Source organism: Artibeus jamaicensis, unplaced genomic scaffold (assembly GCF_021234435.1).
Source record: "Artibeus jamaicensis isolate MK-2021 breed Jamaican fruit bat unplaced genomic scaffold, CSHL_Jam_final contig_3174, whole genome shotgun sequence".
NCBI lineage: Eukaryota > Metazoa > Chordata > Mammalia > Chiroptera > Phyllostomidae > Artibeus > Artibeus jamaicensis.
Window position 1 is genome coordinate 3676926 of NW_026521738.1, and position 23806 is coordinate 3700731.

General features: G+C 42.5%; 1 protein-coding gene across 21 annotated transcripts in view; it reads left to right on the plus strand.

The window, feature by feature from the left end:
- The window catches only part of DYSF (dysferlin), a 203049-nt gene that overhangs the window by 162573 nt on the left and 16670 nt on the right, over positions 1-23806 (plus strand). For all 21 annotated transcript variants that reach the window (XM_053663323.1, XM_053663332.1, XM_053663328.1 and 18 more), the window contains 6 exons: positions 9425-9523; positions 17271-17399; positions 17724-17879; positions 19413-19504; positions 22075-22245; positions 22931-23073. In XM_053663323.1, the coding sequence (XP_053519298.1) occupies positions 9425-9523; positions 17271-17399; positions 17724-17879; positions 19413-19504; positions 22075-22245; positions 22931-23073 (790 nt within the window). The remainder of the gene's footprint in view (positions 1-9424; positions 9524-17270; positions 17400-17723; positions 17880-19412; positions 19505-22074; positions 22246-22930; positions 23074-23806) is intronic.

Below are 23806 nucleotides of genomic sequence, written 5' to 3' on the forward strand. Positions count from 1 at the left end.
CTTCTTTCACTCAACCTATTGGATAGATTCCATTTTTCTGGGCTTTCTATGGGGGGCATGTGGTCATCCTGTTTTCTGAGGACCAAATCATCGATCCACATACCTACCTTAGGCTTTTGAATTGGGAAAGGGCCAGCAAGCTGGGACCCCCCCACAGGCTTCCCCACTCCATTTGAGTCCCCCATCTGGAACAGGCCAATAGTCAAATGGGCCCTTCTCTGCTCACCATCTGCTTGACTTTGCTAGATTTCAGGCACATTTATTCCCTGGGCCTTTTGGAAACAATTCAGCATTTTTGTTAAAGGTCTTCCCTTCCATCCTACCTTTGTTGGTCCAGCTTGAAGTGAGAGTAAGCAGAGCAATGATCCCCTTTTGACAGACACAGGGGCAGGACTGCAGAAAGTGTCAATGAGAGGTTGAAAGCCCAGTGTTCCACTTGTGGAAATAATTAAGTGATTTTTGTTATGAGTGTTAAGGGTTCTGCTGAATCAACATGGTAGCTGGCTGTGGGCATATGTTTCTGTGGTTTGGGGGGCATGAGAGGTTGAGTATGCATGGCGTCGGGTAGGTTTGAAATTGGGGTGCCTGCATATCTGGGGCTTTGTATGATCTACATGTAGGGATGAGTACTTGTATGTTATGTCTGTGTTTGTATCAGTGTGTGCATGAGCAAACAAGCTCTGTTTCTTAAGCTTTAGGACATTTATAAAAGAATTAGAGGAATCATCATACTGTTTTTTCACACAGTTATGCACATGTCAAACTGAGGCAGCAGTGTTAGGGATCAAACCAATGACACTGGTAATATCAACAAGAACATTTATCATGGTGAACTGTACTGGCCACAGAATGTCTTCACAGAAATCAACTCAAGACCTCACAATAACCCCAGTGCTGGGTTGTAACATCATTCTATCTTCATGATAATGATTTGTGCTATGTTAGAAATTACTTTCCACACAGTTTACATGTCTACCTCTGGGTTGACATAGGCAATGAAAGCCTGCTGAAAATTATTTAAAAAAATAGACTTCTTTTTCAGGGGCGGGTGTGTGGGTCAATATGGTGACCCAAGGTGTAACATTACAACTTGGGTGATACCTGCATTTGACCAGGAACTTTTCTCTTTGATTCATGTGGTCACTATGCAGGAGAGAACACTAGTGATATGACCCCTTTCCCTCACTTTCTTCGCTTCACAGAAAGGCAGGCTTAGATTATTTTGTCAGTTCTGCTGCCCATATTTATGAAATGTGTTAGGCCCACTGAATGAAAATGGGAGATTAAATGTTCAGAATGTGTTGTGCTGATTTGGGTCTTCCGAGGGATTAGAGTGCCCATTAGCCTGGATCAGGCCTGGAGAAGCATGTCTTTGTTGCATGGCTCTGGTTGCTCAGGAACTGAACATTGGCTCTTAGCTGAAATTGGAGAGGCTGCCAGTCCATGCCTTGATCGGACTTTTTTTTGCTTGGCCAGCTGAATGATGAGGGGCCTTGAACCTTGGACATGGGAAAATAAAGTTTTAATGGTTAGACTTTTTGCCAAAGCCTGAGATGACACTTCAACGACTGAGCCTTTTGCATTTGTTTTTTTTTTTCCTTGCCATGGTCCAAGACTAGATGCCTAGCTATTGCAAAATGAGGTCAAGAACACACTTGGAATGAGAGAACATCTGACCCTCTTGGAGCTTTGGGTTATGGGATTCCACTAACATCTGAGGGTTGGTTGGCTTTGGCACATCTGGGTTAAGACACGGAAGGGCTGTTCTGTTTCTTTGGGGCTCATTGCTATAGGCATGCTAACTTATTCTTGGACTTCCTGAGGAAAAGTAGAAGTGGGTTTAAGAATACTTCATTAGAAGTCAGATTAGGGAAACAGCAGGAATGATATTTTCAAGTCACACCTGTAGTTTTTATGTTATGTAACTTAATCTCTCTGTTGAACTCACTTTTTTTTTCTAATGATGAAAAAGTCCTGGTAATCTTCAACAGTGTTGATTTAATATTCTTGGTCATTTTGGAGCTTTTCCTATTTGTCCTCACCCCTGGGAGGCAGCTAAATTCTGGATTGGACTTTCATCATATCAGGATGTCCACAGGGAGGGACCCCTGGTCACCAGCTCATGTCCTCCTTGAATCTATCTGTAGGTCCACTGATTTCTGAGGACATAGACCACACAGTCTTGTCATATGGGCCATAAGGTCTTTTTAGGTTTCCCTGGCTCATTCTCCCTCTTGCCACACTTCCCAGTCCTCCTAGAGAGCATGGTACAATTTGGCAACTCTTTTGTGAACTCTGGGATTTGCAGGAAATGACAGAGACTGTCTTAGGTTCTCTCTCCCACAACACCCCTCAGCCATCTTCTGCCAAGTACCTCCTGCCCCAATTCCTCTGCCAACTTCTAAGTGGCTGCTATTTACCAGATCCCCAAAGTTAGGGAAGGGGATATCTTCCACGTATAGCTTTGGGGCTAACCTGGGGAGTGGGATGTGGGGGTGCCTTATCAGAAACCATCATAAATTTCTAGTTCTTGCTTCTTCTCTGTACATTTTCTTTTTTTAGTTTTATCCTCCTGTATATTTTCATATCATCTATATATGACAGGAAAACTGGCTGGACAAGACATCCTTTTAAAACCATTATTTTAATGGCATATCATCTACTTTTGGAAATTTAGAAGCCAAGGATCACCTATCCCCCTGCTATTTAGTCATTCATATTCATTACATATCGATATTTACTGAACTGTAAATATGTGCCAGGCAATGCTCTAATACTGGGGGCAGAGTGTTAAAGAAGATAAACATATCTGTCCTCATGGGAAAGGAGATACAATAAACAAATTCCTGAGTAAAGTAGATGCTATGTCAGATGGTGTTGGTCGGTAAGGAGAAAAAGCAAGGAAGGAGGAGTAAGAATTACTGGTAGGGAGCTGCAATTTAAAATATGGTGAATAAGAATTGTAAAACAGAATACAGTTAAGTCGAAAAGACTTGAAGGAGGTGGAGAAGTCAGTTACGGATCTATTATGGGAATAGAGTTCCTGCCATGGGAAGATCACCCAGGTGCTGGGAATGGTCAAGGACCAGCGTGAGATGAGGGAGGTGTGAAAGCCTCATCATGAGAGACTTTTGCTTGTTGCTGTTGTAAGGCCTTTTTGCTCTATTCTGAGTGAGCTGGCAAATCATTGGAGGAATTTGTACAGAGAGGTGACATGCTCTGACGTGTGTGGCTATTGTGTTGAGACAGATTTGGCAGCTAGGGTAAAAGCAGGGAGGCCATTAGAGACTGGTGCAATAATCCAGATGATGAGGAACCAGGGGACAAGTGGTCCGAGTCTGTTATGTACTGGAGATGGTGCCAGTAGGATTTGCCGATGGATTGAATGTGGAGCATTCAAGGAGTCTAAGGTGATCGCATTGTTTTTGGCTGGAGCATCTAGAAGAAAGGAGTTGGCATCTGCTTACCAAAGGAAGACTGGAAGGAGCAGGTGGGTGGGGAGTGATCAGAAATTGGATTCTGGACCGGATAATCTATGAAACTTAGTAGATGTCCAGGGGGATATGTGAAGTTGACAGCTGGAGTTCAGAGGAGTCATCCATGCTGAAGAGAGCTCAGTGCGAGAGTCATCAATGTATGGGCTATTTCAGATGTAAGACCTGAGGAGAATCCCCAAGGGAGTGAGAGTGGATGAGAAGGATTAGAGGTCTGAGCACAGAGCCCTGAGGTGCTCAGATGATCAGAAAAGGTGAGTGAGGAGGAGGGATCAGCAAAGACTGAGAAGGTGTGGCCAGTGGTGTGGGGAGATCACTGTGCTCTGCAAGGCAAGGGGCGCTGGGGAATGGGTAGTTCAGAGAGAGGAGTGGCTGACTGTATCAAATACTGCCAGTAGATTGATTATGGAGGCCTGAGTCATTGTGACCTGACAAACATGTTTTGGTAGAGCAGAGAGAATGGAAAAATCAATAGTTAGAGACAAATGTAAGTAAGGCTTTCTAGATGGTTTTCTGTAAAAGTGAGAAAGAAATGAGGTGGGAGCCAAAAGAGAGTATATAGTCAGAGATTTTTTTAAAAAAATGATGGGAACTAGTGTCACATGTTCGAATGCTGATGGGGATGATCCAGTAGGTAGGAAGTCCGATGATGCAGAGGAGGGTGAGAAGAATCATGGAGTAGTGTTCCTGACTAGGCCAGAAAGGCACCTGACCCCGGACCCCAGTGCAGGGTTGGCCTTGGGTTGGGGTGCAAGTAGAGCCTCCACTGTAGTGAGAGGAAAGGTAGGATGTCCAGTAATTTACTTTTTCCTAATAGCTTTGCCTAGTCCAGACATTTCATATAAATGGAATCATACAATATGTGCTCTTTAGTGATTAACTTGTTTTGTTTAGTGTAATGTTTTCAAGGTTCATCTATATTGTAGTGTGCATCACTTCTTCATTGCATTTTATTATCAAATAATATGCCATTGTGTGCATATATCATTTTCTTTATCCATTCATTATTTGATGGACATTTGGATTGTTTCTAGTTTTTGGTAATTTTGAGTATTGTTATGACGAAAAGTCATGTACAAGTTTTTGTGTGGATAAGTTTTCACTTTTCTTGGGTAAATAACTTGGAGTGGAATTGCTGGGTCATATGGTAACTTCTGTTTAACTGTTTAAGGAACTGCCAGGCAATTCTTCAAAGCGACTCTCCATTCCCCAGCAGTAGTGTGACGGTTCCAGTGTCTCCAGGTCTTCACCACCACCTATTGTTTTCTGACTTTTATTATAGCCATCCTAGTGGGTGGTTCTCATTGTGGTTTTGATTTGCATGTTCCTTATACCTAATGTTGTTAATTATCTTCTCATATGCTTATTGGCCATATGTGTATCTTCTTCGGAGGAATGTTTATGTAAATGCATTGATCATTTTTATATTGGGCTATTTGTGTTTTTATTATTGAATTATGTGAGTTCTCTATATATTCTGATTATAATCCTTTATCAGATATATAATTTGCAATATTTTGTCATTCTGTGAATTATCTTTTTACTTTCTTAGTAGTGTTTTTGAAGCATCCTGCTATTGTTCTTTATTTTAAAAATCTTTAATTTTTAAAATTAGGTAAGGACTACCTGTACACAATGAAAAATTAGAAAATATGAGTGATACACAAAAGTAAAAGGAACAAGCAAAATATTTACAATCCTATAATTCAGAGGTAATTGTGGTAAACATTTGGGGTTCAGTCCTTTTATTAAAATAAAATCACATTATTCACTTCTTAACCATTTGTAAATTTTATCAGTCGAGAGTAACTTTCCATGTCAGTAAATACATTTCTATAGCATCATTTTTATGTTGCGTAACTTTTAATCATATGGATGCTCAGTTTACCAAAATAGTTCCTTATTGTTGAACGCTTACATTGTTTCCAGTTTTTAACTGTTATAAATGAAGTCAGTTCTTTGTAAGCATCTATGATTACCTCCTTGGGCTAGACTTTGAGAACAGGAATGATGGGGCGAAGTGTGATGCATTTTTAAGGATGTGGAAGCATGCCGGCAAGTTGCCTTCTGGAAAGCTCTGGCTGGCTATGCTCTTGCTAGCAATAGCAGTCTGTGAGAGACTAGCCTGGTCCTTGGACAAGAAGCCAACCTGGTCCAGACAAAAGGAACAATACTATTATCAGTATTAGCAGTAAACACATTACACTTACGTACTGGGCACTATTATAAGCAATTTATACATATTGACTCATTTTATTCCTCACACTACATTTATCAGATTGGTGCTATTATTTTTCCTTTTTACAGATAAGCTTGTTGAGGCACAGGGAAGTTAAGTAGTTGCCTAGGGTCACAGGTGGGAGTGGCAGGATTTGAACCCTGCTAATCTGACTCCCAAGTCCGGGCTCCCAACTGCCCTGATTTTACTGCTTCTTTCTATCCATCCATATCATGCGAAAACTATTGGCAGAGGCAGCCTTATGTCCAAAAGCCCAGAAGAGAGAATGCCTGGTACTATTAAGCACAATGCTAATTATTCCTTTAAGATGTTCTTTTTTGCTAAGAAAATTTCCTTTTATTCTTAATCCACTGAGTGTTTCATTTAGGAATAACTGAAACATTTTATCACCCTTTTCATCTCTGCTTTTTTTTTTTTTTTTTTTTTTGCATGTTGTGGATCAGAGGTTGACAAACTTTTTCTTAAATGGCCAGATAGTAAATATTTTGAGCTTGGGGACATACAGTCTTTGTCACAACTACTCAGCTCTGCTTTGTAGCTGAAAAAAGCAGCCATAGATAATGTTTAACTTATTAAACCCAGTGGCTGGCCAATGGGCCATAGTTGCCAAATTTCTGTTATAGATGATCAGATGAGTTTTCTCTTCTTACTCAGTGGTATTGAGCCACTCCTGCCTTCTGGAATAATTCGGCTTGACCACGTGAGATCTACTGCAGTCATCTATTTGTTAGTGTTTTGTATAGGATCTTCGTATCTTTATTTGGGAATGGAATTAATCTGTGTGTGTGCGCGTGCGTGCGTGCGCGCGCGCGCACCTTGGTCAAGCTTCACAGAATGAATAAGGAAACTTCATCTTTTTTCTCTGCTGTGGAACAAAGGATGATTTAGTCTTTGAAAGACTGATAGGATTTTTCCCCAAAGAAACCATCTCAGTTGGTTTGATGTCTTTTTTTTTTAAAGTACCAGTTCTTTGAGATCTCTTCCATTTTCAGGGTTACTGATCCATCATGTTTTCTATTACTTTTGGATCAATTTTGGCAACTTAAATTTCTTCTAGAAAATTATCCCACTTCTAGATTTTCCAAGGTTTTGTCATTGATTTGGGTGTTGTAAATCACTTAATGTTTTTATTCTCCCTGTAATATCTTTTTATTTGATCTTTCTGATTTTTAATGGTATATGCACTTTTTAACATTAGATTTGATAAGTATTTATTTTATTGGTCTTTTAAAAGTTTGCTATGGGATTTAATGAATTGTAGTAACTTTTTCTTTCTAACATATTAATTTCTTCTTGTCATTTTCAGTTTTTGGTCTTCCTACTTTTCTTTTTCTAATTTCTTGACTTATCAGAAAATTTATTTTCATTCCTTTTGTATAAAAGCAAAAACATTTAACACTGATTTTCCTCTCAGTGCACACTTGGCTGCCACTCACAGCTTTGGGGACAAAAGCTTCTCACTGTTGGTATTTTTTAAGTATCAGTGATTTTAGTTTTGGTTTTCTCTTTAACTGAGGAGGGTTTTAAGAGTGTACCTTTAAATTTCTAAAAGTTTGGGATTTTTAATTTTTTAATTTCTTGTTATTTTTCAGTTTTAGTGTATCTGCTTAGAGAATGTGTTTATTTTTTGGACTTTATTGAGATTTGCTTTGTGGCTTTTAATTTTTCTAAGTGCTCCAATGGTGCTGGACAAGAAGGTATATTTTCTGTGTTTAGATTACATGCTTGTCTGTTTAATTAACACTGTTATTGGTTTTATTCCGATTCTCTGTCTCCATATTCTTTTTCAACATTTTACTTGGTTTTTTGTCAGAGGGAAGTATAATAACTTCCCTACAACTCTTGTGTTCCTGTCATTTCTCTGTACCAAACACATTGGTTGTTGCCTGTTTATGCCTGACTATGAGACTGAGGCATAAACTCGGATCTTTAAGTACCTGGTCTGGGGGAGAAAATAAAGACTGAGGAGGGCTCAGACAGCTCAACGAAATTCATTCTAACCATTTCTACCACTGTGTACATATTTGCCTACATGTTAATGTGTGTATTTTGGGGGGTATATGTGCATTTTAGCATGTCTGTGTAAGTATAGTCTTCCATGTGTTGGTGATTGTGTGAGTTTGATATGTATATCTGTGTACATTTATTGATCCATAGTGTCTCTTTCTTTCAATTGAATTAAAAACATCAGGCTAAGGTCTGTCTTGCCCTATGCTGGCTTTTTTGAGAGTGGTTACAAGTGAGAAAGCTCTGCTGCCCTATGTCTTAACACATCTGAACCTCTTTTCCTCTCTTCTGGCTGCAGAAGACCCTCCGGGTAAGTTGTTCAGACAATGACTCTCTTCAACCTCAGTCTTGCTCTGACGCCTGCTCTCTGTGCCGGGTGTCTGGGAACCACATTATGGCCACACAGAGGCTGTTAGGGCCACAGGTCCAGGATGGGTGAGACTCTGAGAACCTCATTCACCCTTTCCCCATTGTGCCTGTTCCAGTTCCCACAGCCTTTTCCAGTTTGTGCTCATCCTTACTATGTTGGAACTCAAAGGACTGGGCATTGCTTTAAAGGGAGCCAGCAACATTTCCAGAAACTCCATGGTAGACATGCAACTCATTTTATAGAGTCAGAGCAGACTCCAGGGAGATCTCTTAGCTTACCCCCTCATGTACAGGAGTCCCAGATGGTCTAGCCTTAGACCTTGTCCTTGACCCTTCCCACTGAACCGGTGAGCTTCAGTGGTACTCACAGGCACAGACCGAGTGCCCAGCCGCTGATGACTTTTGGTGGAGGCCTCGAGAAGAGTGACCATTCCACCTATGGGAAGTTTGCTGCTCACTGGGTGACAGAACCCCCACACACATAGACAGGACACAGCTGGAGGAGCATTCTAGACACAAAAGCTATGAGACCTTGTAGACATCGCAAGTGCAGGGGCAATTAAAAGGTGGAGAGACCATCCAGTGTGTGTGCCACCGCAGGCTTGTCTACCTTTTCCTATAATGTGAGTCAATGGAGGAAGGGCAGGGCAAAGCGTGGATTGTCACAGACTTCCTTTCTCCTCACCTAATTTCTCCCATACAATGTAGTATCTTTTGAATGATGGGGACTTAGTATTTGTTGATTTTTCAAGGATTCAACCTTGATTTGACCTTGGGGGAGGCTGAGTTCTGTTTCTGATGCTTTTCTTGTCTTGTCTTTTCTTTTTTCCTTTTCTTTTTGCCTGGTTGGAGAGGTGGCAGGATAGCTCATTGTGGGTCTGAATTTTCCTGGATCTACTGCATTTTATTTATAAATAGCACATTAATGACATTTTAAAATGACATTACTGACATTTTCCCCAAAGAGTTACCCTATGTACTGTCAAAGGTTAGCCTTAGCTATCATGATGATTTATACCTATTTCATGGAAAGGAAAAGGGAGACCCAAAAGCTTAAGAGAATCACACAATGAATGGGAGACAGGGCCCAGGCTAGAGCATCTGTCTCTTAATACCAAGCAAATGTTCAAACCTTTTTTCCGGTCTGTGCCCCTGGAGGGATGGAAAGTTTCAGCTCTCTGCTCCCCTGAACTGACCCAACAGGGGAACTTTGAAGTCCACACCAACCCATTTGCCTTCATAGGTTTTTGGTCCCGAAGAATGTTGCTGGGCAAGTTCTGTTTCAGAAATGGTGGGTGTCTTTCTCCCCATACAGGAGGAGGAGTTCATTGATTGGTGGAGCAAATTTTTTGCCTCGATAGGGGAGAGGGAAAAGTGTGGCTCCTACTTGGAGAAGGACTTTGACACTCTAAAGGTAAGGCCTCTCCGAGTATTCTCTTCTATCAGTCCCTGGGCACATGCGATGGGCAGTAGGAGGCAGAACAGAAAAAGAATATACATATATGTATATGTACACACACATATATGTGTGTGTATATATGTTTATATATATGCATATTTGTGTTTGTCTCCTCATTTGGTGCCTGAACTGAAGAATCCTAATAAATTAATTGAGGTGAGAAAAGTTAGCTACAGATTTAGAGCAAGAAGGCAGTGTGGGCTGGGATAACCAAGAAAGTATTTGTGGGAGAAAGCACTGAATGCTAGAAAGTACTGAAGTATTTATGGGTGAAATGATGCCTGGAATTTGTTTTAAAATGTTAAAAATATAGTAAGGGGGAACATAGATGGTATGAGTGGTCCTCTGACAGATTTTCAAAATATTAAAAATTATTGAAATCACAACACATTGAAAATTGTTAAAACTTAGAGATGAGTAGATGGGGGTTTGTTATACTATTCTGTGTCTTTTGAAGTTACTTGAACTCTTCTATGATAAAGGTTTGTATCAGAGTAGAGAAGAAAGTCCCTTGAGAATGTTGCTCTGATTATCCCACATCTACAATTGGGATGGAAATTACCTAGTAAATATAAAAATGTAAGATTTCTTTCTGTGAAAATAAGAAAAGAAGCCCCCCAGACAGAACAGAAAGACAAAACCAGGGAGGAGTCAGAAAAATTCTGTTATTTTGAAGAAATTTCACAAGTGCAATTATGCTTTTCAAAAGTGGCCTATGTTTGAAAAACATAACGAGAGGTGACTCAAAATTGCTTCCCAAGGGAGTTACATAGTGTCCTGGAGAGGGTTGCCAGATAAAACTCAAGATAATGAGTTACACTTGAATTTCAGATAAGCAATGAATAGTTTAATATAAGTATGCTTCAAATATTTGAAATATAAAGTTATTTATTTGAAATACAAATTTAACTAGCTATCCTATATTTTCACTTGCTGAGTCTGGTCACCTTACTTAGAGAAGGATGGCAAAGGTTGTCAGACTGTGGGAGAGACTCAAAGAGCATCCTGTAGCGGATTTGATGAATGGGAGCTGGGACTCCTTGGAGGAGTAGGTGGCTAGGACTTTCAGGTAACTCTGCAGGCTAAAAGCCTTTGGTGCATACTCTGGAGGGTGATGTCACAAGGTGTTGCTTCAGGTGACTTGTATCTGGAGACCTGGACACACAGAGACAAGGCCTTAGGCAGCAAGTTCTTCATTGACTTGGTAGTTGGGTGTGTGAGGCTGGCCAAAGAGACAGAGCTATTTATGAACCAGGAAGAAGGTTCGCCACATTAGGTTTGGCATGTTTTTACTGTGGCCTTGCCAAAAACATGAGAAAAACCAAGGAAGAATGAGAACTCCTGCTGGGGTGGACCATGACCCTGGCTCTTTGCTGCTCCTTTGGATGTTGAATGACTGAATTGGTGCCCAGCCCTCCAGGCTGACCTCTCTGAGGAGATCCCTGATGGTGCCCAAGTGAAGATGGGCTGTCTGAAACAGTGAGCGCAACCTGTCACTGGGGAGAAACCAGACCTGGAAAGAATGCTGGTCCTTTAAGGATAAATAAATAGAAAACCACCACCACCAACACGAGTCTTTGAAAAACAGCCTGTAGCATTATGAAGTGAATGGAGTACACAATGTGAAAACACAAAAATATATTTTGATAATTATTAGCATAGGGGAAAACAAACCAACTCCTAGTTTCAACTGCAAAAGATAGAAAATAAAAGGTACAGTAAAAAGGCATAACCCCCCCAGTAATCATAGAAAACATGATAGAAAAAGAATGAAATATATTGGTTTTCCTAATAAATTAGATTAAATGCCTCTATTCAGTGATAAGGACTCAAATTATATAAAACGTTAAAATTTATTACTGTCTTTCAAAGACATATCTAAAGCAATACAGCTTAGAATGCATGGAAATTAAATATTTTAGCAATCAAAATAAAATCAATGCAAACAAAAGGGAGGTGAAATTTAATTTAAAAGCAAAGGAACCAAAATGGAGTATTTTACATAAATAAAATGTGTACATCTTAATGAGAGAAACTCCAAAACGTGTCTGCACAATAAAAGTGAGAAATACTTAAAGCAAAAATGATAGGAGTATAGAAACTCACACTTCACATGAGTGAAAGTGTGAATGATAGAGACTAAAGTTGAAGTGGGGATTTTAATGGGCCTCTCTTCTAGACAGATGAAGCAGCAAATAAATAAACAGGGAAATGAAAGATTTAAATAACAAGGTAAATGTTTTTTAAACTATATTGAAAATAGCATTAAAATAGAGAATAAAAGTAATAAAGAAAATAGAGAAGACATTTTTTCCTCATGCTCAGAGAACACTCACAAGATTTGATCAAATGTTAGTTTAGTAATACGTTGCCAAAAGCAAAAATCATACTGGACAGATTAAAATGTAATGAGATGAGAAATTACTAACAAAAATTCAAACAAAAAGACCAACCACTCAGACATTTAAAAAGTATTTTATTGGGACTTCCAGCATGAACATGGCTGCATACGTCAGCATTTTTCCCCTTGTCTTCTGGAGATCATTCAAACCCACAAACTCCATTTTCAGTAAAAGCTGGAAACATATAAACCTCACAGACTCCAAACTACATGTAAGGGTTGTCCAAAGGCAGCTGGAATTGGGGAGAAGCCACTCAGCAGTGAATTAGGAGACATGCACGGAAGTGATGAAAGGTCACAGTGGTAGCAGATCTCAGAAAACCCCCGTGCTTCCTAATAAAAGAATGCTGATAACTATTTAAGACAGGTTACAGGTACATGGGGGCTTAATATCTATTCTCTTTACTATTGCGTGTGCTTGAAATTTTTATTAAATAGTTAAAAATGTAGTTACTGAAATTGAGGTTTAGCCATAAAATATAAAACTTCTATTCCTTGCTTACCACAATGAATATGGGAACTTGGAAGACAGACTGACACTGGTGACAAAAGTCTCTGAGAACCTTTTTGGTTCAAGAAGCCGAGAAGGTGGAGCTACACGAGAATCACACAGATGGGCTATGTTTGCAGAAAGCTGTCTGTATCTGCAGTGGAACAAAAGAAGTAATCGGTCTAGGAAAATCCAACATATTTAATGACAAGTGATAATAAAAAAGCATTGATTTTAAAATGTTATGAAAAAAGAAGAGAAAATATACATCATAGCTAAAGAAGAAGATAGGTACTCACCAAAAAATTCTGCCAAGGAGCAGACAAGATAAAATATTTCACTATCAACTTTTTAGAAATGGGTAGCCAGCCTGCAAAGCAGAAATGAAAGAACTCAAATGATCATGGATGGGAAGAGTTGAAATATGAGCTGACAGGACTCAGGAAAGGAGAAGGAGACATGAAATTGGAAAGAGCCCAGTGCAGAATGGCCACGCTGGAAAACACAGGGAGGCACGTAGAGGACAGAATTGATAAAAGTAAGCAAAGCAAAGTGAAAATAAAGAAAGCGTTCTAAGAAAATGAAGAGAAAATAACATCGAAGTCAGGGAAAGGAGATCCAACATTTGCATAATTGGAATTTCTGAGGAAGACAACCAAAACAATGAAATAAGCAGTTTAATAAAATGACTCCAGTGGAAGAATACTTGAATATACATATTAGAAAGTCTACTTGGTGTCCACACAAATTGACCCAGATTGGTCAATCCTGAGACAGGACTGACCATATGCCATATCCTGGCATACGTTACTGGGCTTTAAAAATAAAGAATGTTTTGGGGTAGTCGTGCCTCTTTTTTTCCAAAAAAATTACATTATTTAAAATAAGGAAAAGTCAAGGTGGCTTCAATTTTTCACCCAAAGACCACAAAGCACCATCTGTTGATCATCAAGGAAAGAAAGGGTGACTGAGGATTTATATTCAGCCAAGCCACCTTTCAGGCACAGAGGCCATGGACACCCAGGCACCTATGTTCGGGAACAAGTGATGTGGTTCCCATGAGCCCATCTTCAGTAACTCCCAGGGAATAAGCACTTGTCAACTGGGAGATGCCTGGGAACACCACAGCAAAGGGACTGGTTGTGAGCATGTTTTACGTTAGACCTGAAGTCAAAGTAAATGGAAGGGTCACAGGGACAGGACAGAGTATAAATATATATACTGAAAATGTACAAATGATAAAACTGACAAAAATTAAATGCAGGAGAAAGGATGATGTGATGCAAAGTAAAGACACTGATTGCCATATTATAGAACAAATAGTGTTGACATTATTTAAAATTAGCCAATCAAATAATAGGTGTATAAGCAAATTATAAGCAAAGAGTCCAGGGGTACATATTAAGGAAGATAATATTCTCTAATACTGGATGATGGAGAGGGAGAGGGAAGGAGATAAAATTTAATTAATTAGTCATGCTATAATAGGGGATTGATAAATACTGTTCCTAAGGTGTAGAGGAATAAGTGTATTCTTAATATATATAAATTTACAATAATATTAGAATATAAACACAGGTAATCCTAGATGTCAGAAGAATCACACACACACACGCACAACATACCATGCAAGCAAAGATTAAACAGAAATCTGTGAAACTAGAAAACTATAAATATATAACTATGTAAATATAAGCATAGAAGTAGATTAAAAACCTGTTATATCAATGTATGTTGTATCAAGCTCTTATTAATAACAAAATTTAAATCAGATATGAAAACAAAATCAAACTCTAAAATGGAGATATTCATAAAGGCTAAAAATAAAAAATGGGGAAAATGTGTGCTCTGTGCTCGGCAAATGCAGCTAAAAAGAAAGCAGAAGTCACTATTGTGGGGGCGACTTTTCCCACAAGTCCCCCCATCTGCCATGGATGAAAGTAAACACAACTTGATCTGCTTGGGGAGGAGAGGTGGCCGATCCCTCAAAAGGGAAGGGCCTCGGGCGCCTTCCTCCAGGGGCTTTTTTTGGGTTGTAATACACAGGAGTACAGGGTGGCAAGGATCAAACAGTAGGTAACATTTCAAAGAAGTCTGAGGGCTTACTATGAGTCAGTGTTTGTCAGGAAGGGAGTTTTGCAGAGACTTTAGGATTTCCTGCTCGGACTCTTAACATATGAATGAAAGCACTCTTAGCAGAGCAGATTTCACAGGTTTTTCTTTGTGATCCAGATTTTTCCCTGGGATCCACTCTGGCAAGGCTAGGAGCTGCACCCCTCCCCAACGGGTATTCAGGCTTAAGGGGATTAGAGCTAGGTAGTGCTTCTCCCAGAGGACATGGGGACTCAGCCTTGTCACATAGCCGGAGGGGTGGGAGGGGGGCCGGGTCTATTGCTGGCTCTTTGTTGCAGCACCCACCCCCAGTCCTTCTATGATGGCATCCACGTGATCATGTCTGGCTTAGGTTGCTCCCTGCTGTGAGGAGACTTACCTGTCAACAACCTAAACCATGGTTCAGGGGCAGGGAGAGGAAACTGAGGGAGCATTTGCTAATAGAGACAAGCTTTGTCTCCTGTGGCTTGCATTCTGGAGGTTGCTTGCTCATCCTTAGCTACGGGGGGAGGGGTAGTTACAATTCCTGAAACCAGGCAGAGCGGTCCCCAACACACAATCTTTCATCTTCATATTTGATGAAACTATATTCATGTTCCCAAAAGTAAGTGAGACAAAAATGGCACCTGATAATACTAAATGGTGCCATTCCAAAAGATGACAGTTTTGAGAGTAACTATGTCCTAAATAATACAACATCAGTATTTACATAACAGAAATTATAGGAGATATGAGGGGAAATGGAAGCATGCTGGTAGCTAGGGGAGAATTTAATTCTCTTCTTTTAGTTCATGTCAAGTCAAGGGTACAAATACGTGAGAGGGAATAGAAAACCAGCATGCTTATTAACTTGATTAAACCCTGTAGCCTGAAAATAGAGACTACACAGTTACAATCACTGACCATGTAACAGTCAATGAGGAAAACCTTGATAAATTTTAAAAAGTGGCAATACCACTGACAATGTTTTTGTATTGTAATACCATAAAATTAGAACCTAATATCAAGATCTAAAGCCTTAAGAGTCTCTTCCATCTAGAATTTTTTAAAAAACCCTTTGTTTCAGCAATTCTTTTTAAAAAATGTTTTTTAATTGTTGTTCAAGTACAGTTTTCTGCCTTTCCCCCCTACCCCTTCCCACCTCCCCAGCCCTTCCCACCTCCCTCCCCTGTTTTGTTTCAGCAATTCTTGGTGAAAGAGAAAATACAAACCAAAATTGCAAAATACCTGGGAAATGATAAAATACTTCATATTAGAATTTACTGGTTATAGCTAAAGCAGTGTTCAGAAGACATTCATAGCCTTAAAGTTTACACTAATTAAAAAGAAAGAAGGAAAACTAATGAAGCACCTGGCTGTTGGTCAAATAATAAAAGTAAAATTATGGTTATGGAATGTCAAAAAAGTGAAAATGAAAACATTATACAGCAAAAACCAATGGGACAGTGCCAACGCAGTGGGTAGCAGAGGCAATTTCATAGCAATAACTATTTTTCTTATCGGAATAGAGAGAGCAAATAAAACTTTAACTAAAGAAATTAGAATTAAAAACTTAAAACAATAGAAAGAAGAAAAATAATAAAAATAAAATTAGAAATAAGGAACTAGAATAGAAAAAATGGTAGAATTGACAAAGAAAAAAATGGTCCTTTGATTGAAATGAATCAACTCTATAAAAAGAGCAAGAAAAATTCAAAATGTTGCATATCAAATATTAACCAAATAAGTTGTTATTTTTTGAGAATCATAATATAAAGCAATGCTAATATTTCCTTTATATTTACTTATATTTTATAATTTTTAATAATGAACTTACAGTCTTGTATAATTAATTCTTTCTTGGAAAAGATAGAACTTGAACGAGACCTAAATGAGAAATAATATCTAGCAATATGAGAACTTCACCTGAAGTGTCAGTTTCAAATATAACCGATTTAGCATGTATGCAAAGTTATTGAATATCACTATTTATTAGGTATAAATTATCATCTATAATAGCAAAACACTGCCTTATTTAGATCTAAGCAATTCCAAAATACTGCTTTAACAAATAAAAGCCATTGGTTGGTTGAGAGGAATGAAATAAATAAATCAAGTTCACCAATTAAAAGTTGCGCTCAAAAGGTGGTCTCGGCTGGCGTTCGGTACCATTGCCATTGGGATTTCCTGGACAGTGAGCGCTGTGGCTGGACGTGCTGACCCCTGATTTTCCAGAGTTCTGATCTGATCCTCAAATATTAATAAAGCATCAGTTAGCTTTTCATGTATTTGTTTGACAATGATCTTATTCTCTTAAAAATGCACCACCTATGCATGTGATGACTCTCAGATAACCTGGAATACTGCACTAACCAGAAAACCGTATTCCCTAGTGGTGCTGAACACATGTCTTTCTCTCTTTCTCCCTTTCTCCCTTCTCCTGTTTTTTTCTACCTGTGTTCTCTCTCTTTAATCTCCTGATTATCTTTGTCTTTGTTCTTCTTCTTTCCCTCTCCTGCCTCTCTTCTTTTTGCACCCCCTCTTTTATCTCCACCCCTCCCACTTGCCCTCCTCTTTACTTGTAATTCTCTAATTTGCTTGTGGCCTTTATGCCTCATTTTCTTCTCTGTCTCTTCTCTCCCTCCCTTTCTTCTTCTTCCTTTTGATCCCTCTTCTTTCCGTCTTTCCCCATCCCTTTCTCTTGTCCCTATGTATGGCAGGTCTATGACACAGAACTGGAGAATGTGGAGGCCTTTGAGGGCCTGTCTGACTTTTGTAACACCTTCAAGCTCTACCGGGGCAAGACTCAGGAGGAGATGGAGGACCCATCTGTCATTGGGGAATTTAAGGTAAATCCTTGAGGACCTGTTCCTAATCCAGGGAGGCCTAAGCCTGGAGGGGTAGTAGTAAGTGAAGGGGGCAAGGGCAGGAGTGCTGTAGAATATTCAAGATGCCCATAGTGCTGATGTTGGTGCCCATGTGCGCGATGTCCATGACCATGTGGGTGACAGTGATGGTATGCTGTTGAGGCACAGTCTGATGGTGGTGATGAGATGGCATTGGGCTTGGTGATCTCAGTGGTGACGAGTCTGGCAAAGATGAAAGTAATGGTCATAGGGGTGATTGTGTTGGTGACAATGATGGTAAAATGAAAGCTGACTCCTCCTTTTCAGGGTCTTTTCAAAATTTACCCCCTCCCAGAAGACCCGGCCATCCCTGCGCCCCCACGCCAGTTCCACCAGCTGGCCGCCCAGGGGCCTCAGGAGTGCCTGGTCCGCATCTACATCATCCGAGCATTCGGCCTGCAGCCCAAGGACCCCAATGGGAAGGTAACATATCTAGTGTTCTCACCTTCACCCAGAGGGACAGATGGGCTGCAGAATCTGGACACACTCCACTTCAGGAAATTCACAGCAGTCCAGGGCAACCAGACAAAAATACAAAACTGAGATGTGGCTGCGTGGGGAAAGGGCCAAGTGGTCCAAGAGTTCAGAAAAGGCCAAAGTCAGTGTAAAGACATTGGAATAATGAGGAAGGCTTCCCGAGGGAATAGAATTCTTAAGGATTGATGGGGTCTTGATAGGCTGAGAGGGAGAAGAAAACATTTTAGTAGGCATGAAAAACCTCGGCAAAAGTTTGCCAGAAGACCTCTTAGTGTGCATTTGGCACAAGGATCAGGCATAAGGAAAGGCGACATTGAAGGTGTAGGCTGGGCCTGGACTTTGTAGGCCATCTGTGGGGGAAAGAACAGTGGAACAGGATCAGTACCCCTGCCCTGACGGGATGGGGCCCGAGGCAAGAAGAAAAATTAGTAATACTGATCCCGTCTATATTTAAACTCTTGATTGTGGACTGTTGGCAATGATTTTAATTTTTTTAAATATTGCATTAAAATGTTGTTTATCTTGATTACTGGGGTTTTTGGCCCTCCTTTCAATTTTGTGCCTGAGGCAAGTACCTCATCGCTTCACTGTAGACCTGGCCTTGGCTGAGAGATGGGCACTTGAAGGAGGGCAGGAGTCTGGAGTTACAGGGAGGTGGTGGGGGAGAGGCAGAGTAAAGTTGGAAAGAGAGAGAAAGAGGGAAGAGAAGGGGCAGGGGTGGGGGTGACTGGAGTTCAGGGGTATGAGGCTGGGGTTCTCCCCTGTCGCCTTAGACAGGTACAGGCCTAGCATGTATCCCTGAAGTTGTGGGTAAAAGCTTGGTGTCCTACACTTGGAGCCCTGCTTTTCCAGGTGAGAAGTCATAGCTGCCCCCGCTTTTCTGGGAGGTCACAGAGCACAATGGAGACATCCCCAGACCAGTGCCTCCAAGATGTGGCTGTGGCCAATGAGCAATCCCTGCACTTCCAGACTTCTTGGTGCCAAGACTGACTCTGAGCACCCTCCTGCCCCAGCTGCTCCCGGAGGCTAGCTGAGAGGGTGCTGCTGCTTGCCGGAGAATTCAGGGAAGGCCAGCCAGGGCTGGGTTGGGCTGACACAGTCAGGCCCCTTCTCCCTCTTTCTGTCTGCTGAAGCAGAGGTCACAGAGACGACCCCAGCTTGACCCAATCACATGTGTCATAAAAATGGTATGTTTCTGAGGACATCAGCCTGTCCCCACCCACCTGCTCCCAGTGGGGAAGCGGATTGGGAGTATGGAGGACTGAGGTACCCCATGTCCACTGTTGGACTGTGGCTGGAGGGCCACATCAGGGCCAAGTGGTATGGCATGCAGGATGGGGTCTCTGGCCTGGCAAGATGACAGGGTAGCAGCTCCTTGATGGCTGTCCACCTAGTCCCATCTGGGGGCAGAGGACTGGAGAAGCCTCAAAGATGTGCTGGGAAAGTGGCTTGGCTACAACCTCTCTGTCTCCCCTTCAGTGTGATCCCTACATCAAGATTTCCATAGGGAAGAAATCGGTGAGCGACCAGGATAACTACATCCCCTGCACTCTGGAGCCTGTGTTTGGAAAGTAGGTCGGGGGCAGCCTGGGCCTTGGGGCGGAGGATGACCCACAGCCCAGTAGGGGAGATGTGGCTGCCCTTGGGGAGTCCCCGGTTCCTGGAGCAAAGCCGTGTTCCTTGAGTGTTGCATGTGTAGAGGGGCGTAACCTCGGCTAGTTCTTCATTGTGTGCTGAGGCTTAAATCCTGCCAGAAACTCCTAGTTAAACACATAAACAATTACCTCAAAAATCTAAATAGAAGCCCAGAACATGCATTTGCTAGTTAGTCTTTTTTTTTTACATTAAGTTTTTCTTCGGAATAATTTTAGATTTACAAAAACGTTACAAAGATAGTACAATTTCTGTAATACCCTTCTCAGTTTCCCCCACTGTTGACATCTTACCAAATCATGGTGTATGTTTGTTCACACTAAAAAATTGATATTGGTGCATTACTATTTACTAAACTCTAGGCTTTATTAAAATTTTTACCAGGTTTCCCACTAATGTCCTTTTACTGTCCCAGGATCTAATCCAGCATGCCACATTGCATTTAGCAATTACTCTCTTTTATGGCTGCACCTTTGTCTGAAAGTGACTGGATAAGGAAGGATGTGAATTCAAGCTTGTAAAACACTTCTTGAATCTAAGAACGAGGAAAGGAAAGAGCAGCGCCCATGGCATGGGAGTCGCCCCCAGACGTCCACACTTGATTGCTCTTTGGATGAGACTTATGTAGGTTGGAGAAAGGAGAATCACAGAGGAAGACTGGCAGCTCTTTCTCTAGTAGTTGTAAGAGATGGCATGTGGTGTCCTGATATTAAGTAATACACTGAATTCACAAGCCAGTATCTATCACATTGGTGGCAGTCACCCAGCCCTGCAGCAAGGACCCAGTTAGCCTGGGGAAGTGCTGTTTTTGTGGGTGAAACAGTTTTGGGCTGTGATGAACTGCCACCAGTGTGGAATTGGGGGGAAGGACTACAGAGAAGATGGGGGGGCTGCAGAGAAGCTGCGGGGAGCGGGTATGGGATTTCTATTTGGTGAGCTCCAGTGCCTGGCGTGGGGCACAGGTTCCTTGGAGACTGGGCAGAAGATTGGGCCTCTTCCACAATGGAGGGGGGAGGTTGGGACTCAGGGCCAGGTGGGGAGTGAGCGTAGAAACACACCCCTCCCACTTCGTTGACCAAGCTGGTCTGCCTGGGGTTTCACGCCTCCCTCAGGTCACGGCAGAAATTCTTTCTTTCTACAGCCCATGTGTCGAACAAGCACGACTCAAGGGATATAATCAAAACGCAACTCTGTGTTTGTCTGCCAGCATCCTGTAAACATTTATTCTGTGGGGGTTACCTTCCTCATGCTGGGGTGGGAACTGTGGCAGGCAGGTAGGCAAACTTTCTGCTCATGTTCAGACAATCCACTTTGTCATAAACCCGCAGTCTCAAGTTGGTAACCAGAATGCACATTCATGTGTAATTATAAACACCCTGCATGGCTTGAGGGTTAATCGTACCCCTCTCCCGGCTGGTCCACCTTGGGTAGAGCTGTGTACAGCACGTGGGTGCGTGTGTGGAAGGAAGGCTTCACCTCTCTGTCTAGTGTCTCCCCTCCCCATTCTGGCCTGCCCCTGAGGTTTCTGACTCATGCAGGGCCTGGACTAGGGTAACATGTTAGAGGAGAGGGCCCCTGCCCTCTCCCATTTCACTGCCCCTGTCATCCTGCCACCCTCTGGGTGTCAGGTGTTTAAAGCCGATTTATTTTCTTGTGAGTCCTCCCACTGCAGCTCTTGGGATGTGACAGATACTGTGTCCCTTTAACTGCTGGCCTCTATTCCCCAGTTCTCAGATGGGCCTCTCCACAGTCTCACTGTTGGAGCCCCAGGCCCCATGGCGTAGAATTCCAAGTGGCTCTAGTCTGGCCTTGTGGTGGCCCGTTCAAGAGGGAAGCAATGCAGCCGCTCTGTCCTCTCTGCTGCAGCTCTTCCACTTCCCTGGGTGTGTGGCAGGCTGTGTCTCCCACCTGTAGAGAACTCACCGGGCAGAAGGGCCGACACCCTCGCATTTGACCACTGTGGGGCATGGAGGTCTCAGAGCATAGCAGGACCTCTATCCAAAGAAATCTTCTCATAAACCCTCTCTCTATCCTACTCTGGAAGTAGGTGTGAAGCCCCAAGTGTCCTGAAAGTGGGTCCCAGGCCAACCCCTTGGTGAATTCCAGAACACCTTGGTCTGGAGTTTCACATTTCTTGTCTTCTGGTATCCTGGTGGAAACTTCAGTTTTAATATTCTGTTTCAATTCACTCATTCCTTCTACAGTCCATCAGATGGCTGCTACGTGCCCAGTCCAGGTTATTTGGGAAACCACACGTTCACACTCACGCACTCAGACTAGCCCAGTACCAGCAGAGTGCTGGGGAGGTGTGTGTTAAGAGCAACAGGAGACCCAAGGACGGTGGACTGCAGGGCCACTCCTGGGAGGAAAGGAAAGGAGGAGGTCAGGCATGGCTTTCACGTCCCCCTCTAGCCTTGCTTGAGTTCCCACTGTGTCTGGTGACACCAAGGAGCTGGCATTGCCCTTACATCTGCCCCCACCCCTGCAGGATGTTCGAGCTGACCTGCACTCTACCTCTGGAGAAGGACCTGAAGATCACTCTCTATGACTATGACCTCCTCTCCAAGGATGAAAAGATTGGAGAGACGGTCATCGACCTGGAGAACAGGCTGCTGTCCAAGTTTGGAGCTCGTTGTGGGCTCCCACAGACCTACTGTGTGTAGGTGCACCAGGCAGGCCGCCTCTGTGAAAGCAGTCCCATTCCCTAAATACTGAGCACTCACTGTGCCAGCTCTGGGCTAAGCACTTCTCAGGCGTTCTCTCACTCAGTCCAAGTGGGGTCTTGTCCCTACTCTACAGATAAGGAAACTGCAGCCCAGAGACATATGGCTTGTAAGGGGTGGGATTAGGATATGAACCTGTCTGTCTAAGAACCTTGCTTTTCATTATGTTATAACCCAGTTCTCCTTCAGGTGTCACTGAGGGCCTGTAGAGGGAAAGAGTAAAGGAGAGTTAGGAGAAGAGGCAGACCGTAGGACACGTGGGCCCCAGCTGGACCCCGAGGGGGTTTATGTCAGGTGAAGTCATGTGTGGACAGCTTCCACCCACTTCCTACCATTGAGCTTGGCTCTTATTTGGGTCTGATTCTCTAAATCTGGAAAGTGGGAAACACCTGAATTCCAATTCTGTGTGTATGGATTTAAGCAAGTCCTATTATCTCTGGGCCTCAGTGCCTCTCTCTTAAAGTGGAGATCCCCAGTCATAATAAATGACCAGATGGGGTGCCTACTGTAAAGGTGAAGGCTGAATGATGCTGTACATGTGGGTACACAGGTCACTGCATGCCCCTCTGCCCTTGTCAGTGTCCTGGAGCACCTCATCATTGTCTTGTGTTTTGGCCTCAGCTCTGGACCGAACCAGTGGAGGGACCAGCTCCGCCCCTCTCAGCTCCTCCACCTCTTCTGCCAGCAGCACCGAGTCAAAGCCCCTGTGTACCAGATGGGCTGTGTGATGTTTCAGGATAAAGAATACACCATCGAAGAAATAGGTGAGCTGCCACATGGCTCCAAAACCACTGTGCACTCATCATCTTCCTCTTCTCTTTCGTTGACTCTCTCCTGTTATAAAGGGGCTGACTAGATGCAACCCACATCAGCAGGGTGTCTCTGGAATCCTCCAGGGAGGCACAGATGGGCTTGGTACTTTGGGGGCCACTACTTCCCTGTGATACTGCTGTAGAAATAAGAGGTCAAGGTAGAGCCAAGGTCAGAACTCAGTCCACTTGCCAGGTTGGGGCCCATCTAAGGGCAAATTTCAGAGGTGAGTCTGAAGCCATGGTCAGGGTCATAGTTAAAATCCATGTGCTTCTGGATTTGGGTAATCAGACTTTGATCAGAGTTTGGGGTATAGCCCACCTCTGAAAAAGTTTTCTACTTGAGTTGCACCAGGCTGCCAGCTTGTCCTTGATGGTGCATTCTGAGCCTCCATGCACAGCTCTTGCACCTAAAGCATCCAAAGGGCAGGCAGGAAGCCCTGCAGCCCCCACCTTGCCCCTGGGGCTGCCTAATGCTCGTGGTTGAAGATTTTGCTCCATGATCCCTGCACGTCTGAGGTGTGCCCAGGCCACATTGCTCACTCAGAGCAGACTCCCCCGTGGTGTTCATAGGCCCTGCTGGCCCCACACATTCTGCTGGTTTCAGAGATGTCTGATGCCAGAGCTGGTGCTGAGGTTATAAAAGGAGAATAATGGTTTTGACTCCTCCACTCCAAATCCTTTTCTT